This window comes from Gambusia affinis, linkage group LG04 (genome assembly GCF_019740435.1).
Source record: "Gambusia affinis linkage group LG04, SWU_Gaff_1.0, whole genome shotgun sequence".
NCBI lineage: Eukaryota > Metazoa > Chordata > Actinopteri > Cyprinodontiformes > Poeciliidae > Gambusia > Gambusia affinis.
This window is the reverse complement of record NC_057871.1, coordinates 7,943,885-7,950,218: the sequence shown is the minus strand read 5'-3', so window position 1 is coordinate 7,950,218 and position 6,334 is coordinate 7,943,885. Positions and strand designations below refer to the sequence as shown.

The 6,334-nt window shown below is 38.9% G+C and overlaps 1 protein-coding gene across 1 annotated transcript in view; it reads left to right on the top strand.

The window, feature by feature from the left end:
* The window catches only part of gpr83 (G protein-coupled receptor 83), a 10,908-nt gene extending 5,224 nt beyond the window's left edge, over nucleotides 1-5,684 (top strand). Inside the window, exons 3-4 of the mRNA XM_044115529.1 lie at nucleotides 3,607-3,740; nucleotides 4,951-5,684. Of these exons, the coding sequence (XP_043971464.1) occupies nucleotides 3,607-3,740; nucleotides 4,951-5,668 (852 nt within the window). The 3' untranslated portion in view covers nucleotides 5,669-5,684. The remainder of the gene's footprint in view (nucleotides 1-3,606; nucleotides 3,741-4,950) is intronic.
* The last annotated feature ends 650 nt before the right edge of the window (nucleotides 5,685-6,334 follow it).

Below are 6,334 nucleotides of genomic sequence, written 5' to 3'. Positions count from 1 at the left end.
ATGCACCATTTTCTTTTTCTGAATTTATTACATAGGTATTTCTTAAATGCAATGTAACAATATTTTTTAATCTTACTTTACCTTCGCATGCTAAGTGCTTGAAGTGGCTGACATGACATGAGAGTTGGATGCAGCAGGTCATGGTCACTTGCCAAGATAATTTCTGCTTTTCATCCATAATTGTCTAACTGTCCTTTTTATATGAGCTGATCAAACTCAGGAAATAATTTCTTCTCTGATGTAACAGTGATTTTTGCAATGGTTTCAACAAAAAGTGGCACATTATGTTGGAAGAAAAAAACAATTATGGGTTAGATTGTTGAATCTGTGGCTTCAGGTTCATGAAACTCTGCCAAATCTCCCTCCACCAAAGCCAAACAGCTTATTCTCTTTTCAGTTAGATGAAAGGAGAAATCATCTAACTGAAGAATTCTCTGTGCCACTGTGCAGCCCTCAGGTGCACAGTGGCACAGATGGTAGCACAGTTGCTTTGCAGCAAGAAGAAGGTCCTGGGTTTGATTCCCAGCCCGGGGTCTTTCTGCACGGAGTTTGCATGATTTTCCTGTGCATGCGTGGGTTCTCTCCAGGTACTCTGGCTTCCTCCCACAGTGTGTGTGTGTGTGTGTGTGTGTGTATGTGCATGGTTGTCTGTCCTTTCTGTCTCTGTGTTGCCCTGCGACAGACTGGCTACCTGTCCAGGGTGACCCCGCTTCTTGCCAGGGACTAGGGTGTTAGAAAATGGATGCATGGACTTGCACCTGACTAGGAGTATGAAAGTTACCCATAGTGAAAGTTCAAGCTGATATTAAGTTGCAGCACTAAAGGATTTGTATTAGATTACATTCAGACATTTATCAAAAATGAAAACGTCTTTAACAAGGACTGAAATCTCCACCTATTAAAGTTATGAAATTTCACTGATGACACTTTTATTACCTCAGAAAGAAACAGCAAGTGTTTGAAACACTGAATATTGATTTGTAGCAAGTATGATGAAGATGTTGTAATAAAGGGTAATTTTTCATCATTCTACTTTTTAATTATTTTGTGAAAAGTGGTTGTGCCCATATATATCCTTCGGTCAATATCAGTTTGTAATAATTCCTCCTCACTTCAATAAAATGATTTGCATTCATTCTAGTGAGTCTGTATGGATAACTGTAGCCATTAGATTAACCACTTTGTGGTATTTTATTCCCCTCAAAAATCTGTCATCTTCCACTACTGCACAGATGAGTGCCAGATTTACCTGCCTTGAGACGCAATAATGCATGTTCAATCTAATTTATTAAATTGTCTCGATGATCTAAAGAGTTGCTGATCTAACTATCCCTCCCATTGCATTAGTTGCTATCATGCTCACATAATAAAGTGTGTGTTTTGGGGACCAGCTGGAGGATTGGAGCTGGTGGGTGTATAGAGATGTGCATTTTTTTAGCGGTTCATATGGAGAAACATGTTTCCATTTTGTCTGCACATCTAGATTTGATTTGCTAGTCACTCACCATTCTATCTCCTTCAGAGTCTGACCAGAAAATCGCTCCCAAAAAGCCATTACTGAACAGTGTGCACATGCATAATTATAACAATTAAATATGTTTAACCTTTCCCGTCTTGAGTTTTATGTACAGGGTTCCAAGCGCACTATACATATTTATCTTATTTTTGCACAGAAAAGTCTATGTATTTTAATTTTTTAAAATATTTTCTTGAACTTATTAATTACATTATGTATAAAAAAATATCTGTACCATTAAATTAAATATTTTTATTCATTTTGAAATCTATAAAAAATTTATTTTTCTTAAGGAAAAAAATCTCTATGCCAGAGAGCATAAATTTCACTATTTATGAAAGGAAAATATTATGAAAATTGATTCTCAGAATTACAATATCTACCACGTCAAGTGGAAAGTGGGTTATTATATTGACTCTAGTTCAATTTTCCAAAGAATTTAGAAAGCAAATTCAGATGTTCTTTACTACTTATTTTCTACTTTATTTTATGGTCTCTTTCTATGAAAAGCGAAATCAAAGTTTTCACAATTATTGTGATTTTCTTCAGAATACCTATTTCAATGGCATGTCTTGTTTGGGCAGGAAGGAAATTGAGATTTTCTGAGAAGAAAGGCTTTGTGGTCAGGCAGGTCCTGATCCCAGAAAACAGCCAAATCACAGAACAGGACAGGAAGTACCTCTGGTTGGGACTAACACTCTTTACTTTCTGTCCATTTTTCTTTTTTGTGAGTGATTAAAAAAAACAAACAAGCTTTGCTATTTTGTTCTAGCTCATCAGTAGTGCATTGATGAGCTAGCTCCTGGTAGAATTCTGAGTGGATTTTTTATTTGGCCGGCTACTTTTATCAGAAGTGATAGAGGCCATTAAGATAGACTGGACTGCCAGAAAAGACAACCTACTGGCTTTTAAACATGCTTCATGAATTTTCAGTGGCATTGACGTTAGCCTGCTTTATCCAGACTCCGTTCTGATTTGACTCCGTTGGGTGTTTCAGTTAAACACTGACACCAAACATACCATAAAACTATTTTCTTTAATAAATTAGAGTAATATTACGCTTCTGGAACAATTAACCGTGACAATACTGAATATTTTAAAAATATGCTGGTTTTCACCTTAAAACATACCAATTTTAATGAGCCACACCATATCTTTCTGGAATTAAGCCAGGATTGTTTCTTTGCAATTTATCCAAATGTTATTCTGGGTGTCTGTATATATTTGTCATTTTGACTCTGTTCGTTAGATCTGCTGGTTTATGAGTTCCTGTGTGTCGATAAGATTGTATTTCTGTTCAGTGTTTCTTATGTTGGTATTTTCTGCTCCATTGTTCTCTCCATACTTCTGTAATTCTCTCCGTTCCTCACACCCTTCAGCCTTTTTCCATCTGGTGATTCTCTCACTTCATAGTAGTAATATCAGTCACTTGGTCATTTTTCTCATGGTCAGATCCACTGCTGTCCTGAGTCTGTTGCTTAGTTCCTCTGGGTTCTTAGCTGTTGCTGTCGTGAGTCTCTTTATGTTTATTCACCATTCTCCTCCTGTCACTTGTCTGTCTTTTAGGGTCTCATCAATATCAAAACATTGAACTACATAGAAAAACAACATTATATCCAAGCTTGTGCACCTATTTTTAGTTCTTAAAATGAAAGCATCAGGAAAATTTAATCGATCTCTTTCTTTTAGCTCCTCTGAATTCTTTGTAGATAGAGTCAGTTTGTTATCTAACCACCTACAAAGAAAAAACTTATTTTTTCCCTTTATTTCATAGCTACTTGACAACAAAAGTCGATGGTACATTGTGACTCCCCTTTGAAGCCTCTGGTCAGTAGAGCTTCCAGTAAACAAACTGACATTTAATCATTGTCTTTTAAACCAAGGCTAGTTTTTTTTAAACACAACAAAGGCAAAAAATAGACACATACATATTTTTTGACATGAATTAATCCTAAATGCTATTCTTTCTCTTCTTCAAAACTGAACTATCTGATTTTACCCCCTGGGCAGATGTGTTTCACATTGATTTGCCATGCGTTTGTATGTGTTTGTGGAGAGGTTCATCAGGGTTGTTTGATTTGTTTCTTCAGGTGATACTGCATCCCCTCAGACCACGGATGACCCCAGCACAGGGCGGTGTATGGGTGGCTGTTATCTGGATAATGGCCAGCTGCTTTTCCCTACCACATGCAATCTACCAAAAACTCCTGACTTTCACCTACAGGTATGATTCTGGACCCTCAGACTTGTTCCCACTTAATTAGTTCAGAAACAAACAAACGCTTCCTATTTTATTTTGCGCCTGAGAGACAAGAGTCACACTTGACTTGATAACTTCAAAGCAAATAGCAATCCTGTTCATTCTTTTGACGATTGGTGTTTTGTTTCTTTTAATTTGATCTTGTTAAAATAGTAAAAGGGAAGATGTGTGAAAAATTAACTTTGCTCCTCAAATAAAACAGTTGATAAGAGAGAATTAAAAAGTGAACAATCAAAAGACAAAGTCAGATATGACAAAAGTGTCCTTAAGACAATGAAAGAACCTTACAAAAACATTTCTACCTCCTTAGTTTTGTTACATTGCAGCCCCCAACCAGGGATTTCTTTATTTGCAGAGATAATAAAACCCGGTAAAGGTTGCATGAGGACAGGGGTCCAATTTCCAGCAGGACAATAACCTTAAAAGTAGGACCAGAACTACAAGGAAATGGTTAAAATCAAAGTATATTTATGTGTTACAATGGCCAAGTCAAAGTTTAGGTTGAAATTCAATTGAGAATCTGTTGTAATAATTTAAATGTAATATTCTCACCTGCTCTCCATTTTTTCTGTCTGAGTTTGAGTTATTTTGCCAACCAGTATAAGAAATGAAAATTTATGCAAAGCTGGTAACGACTCGAAGATGTAATTTGTAACAGATTTCCTCCGCTTTTGTATGTTGTCACATTTACATGTTTCAGATCATTAAGCAGATTTAATGTAAAAGTAAAAGACCAGCAGAGTAAGTAAAATCCATTTTTTTTGTGATTTTGAAAGCTTTGCAAATAGTCCATTTTGGAGACTATTTGTCCGGCCATCAGATTGTGACCTTAACCTCAAGCGGTTAGGTTATGCAATGGGACTAGTTGAAGTGCTCAACATAAATCTGAGGCTCAGCTGGTGAAAGCCTGTTAGCTTTTGGTTGGTTGCACAGTAAATGAGGGATTCTAATAATTTCACAATTTTGGAACAGATTTCAATATCTGTTCCAGACCTGGTGGTCTTTTGTTGATGAAAAAAATTCTCCTAGGCAATCTACCAAAACTGGTTTTGCTTTCAGTGCTCGTCAAACAGCATGAGCATTTTTTTCTAAGGCTTCTTCAAGTTTAAGAAATGTACAAAGTTCTGACCTAAATTATTTTCCTCTCTCAATTCTCCTGATTTTCCCTAACCAGCCCAGAAATGGAGCGCAGCCTTTGTGTCCCAGATTTCCCTGAGCCATCAGATGTCTACTGGCAGTACATTGATCTCCTGACCTTCATTCTGCTGTACATGCTGCCGCTACTCATCATCACTGCATCCTACACCACGGTGGCTCGCAGGCTGTGGCGCCACAACGCCATTGGCGACACAACGACAGCTCAGCACGCCACCCAGAGGAAGAAGCGGCGGAGAACCTTGGCCATGCTGCTCCTGGTGGTTGGGGTGTTTGCTATCTGCTGGTTTCCACTCAACTGCTACGTGGTGCTGCTGTCCAGTCAGGCCATCAACTCCTCAAACGCCCTCTTCTTCTGCTTTCACTGGCTCGCAATGAGCTCCACCTGCTACAACCCTTTCATTTACTGCTGCCTGAATCCCACCTTCCGCCAGGAGCTGCGGCTGCTCCTCGACAGGTGCCGACTGAGGCAGAGAGCGGCGGTCGGGTTAGAGCCCCAGGGAGGTCCCCCGGTTGCCTGTGCTCCATGTCACCGAGCCGCCTGGCCTGACAACCACGAGTCCTCCAGGCCGAGCCGTGCTTTATCACGCCCAGGCCAGGACTCCTTGCAGCAGAGCCATGCCTCCTCCAGTCAGAGCCACAACCTGAAAGACGCACATGTGCTCTTCACGGCCAGGCATCCGCTCACTGGGAAAACAGACATCTTCTCAGTGGAGCCCATTGTGGCTGTACGATAACTAGAGACAGTTGCACTGTAGCTCGGCTTTAAACTTCTCCACAAGTTTCTTCTTAACATGTCTGTCGTGTTCCTTGGTCTTTATTAGGTTGTTTGTTCAGTAATGTTCTCTAAAAACCCTCTGAGGCCTTTAAAGAACATCTGGATTTCTACTGAGTTTAAATTATGCACAGATGGACTTCAATTTACAAATTAAGTGACTTCAGATGGCAGACGGTTACACTGGATTTTATCTAGGAGTAACTGAAGTAAAAGGTCATTCCCTTTTACTTCAGGTCACTCCTGAAGTAAAATGACAATAAATATCACTTTCCTGATATTTATTGTTAAAAATATTGAATTGTCCTTTTTCTTCTACTTCACATTCATGCACTGAACTAAAGAGTGTAAATAAGGAGTCCGGAACAAAAATGCGTTGGACACTTATTTATATTTACTAAAAACATGAAAACCATTCTCCCTTTTCCTCCTATTTATTCCACAATGTCGACCCTATCTTTATATAACACCCGCACAGTCTTGTCGTTCAGGTGGAGCATGGAAAATATCACAGCCAGACAAGGGTCGTTCTGTCAGATCATCAGTTCCCGAAACGACACTCTGTGTGGAAAGTACAGATGCAGTAAAAAACTTGTAGGGACCAAATGACATAATTTCTTAAGACTCC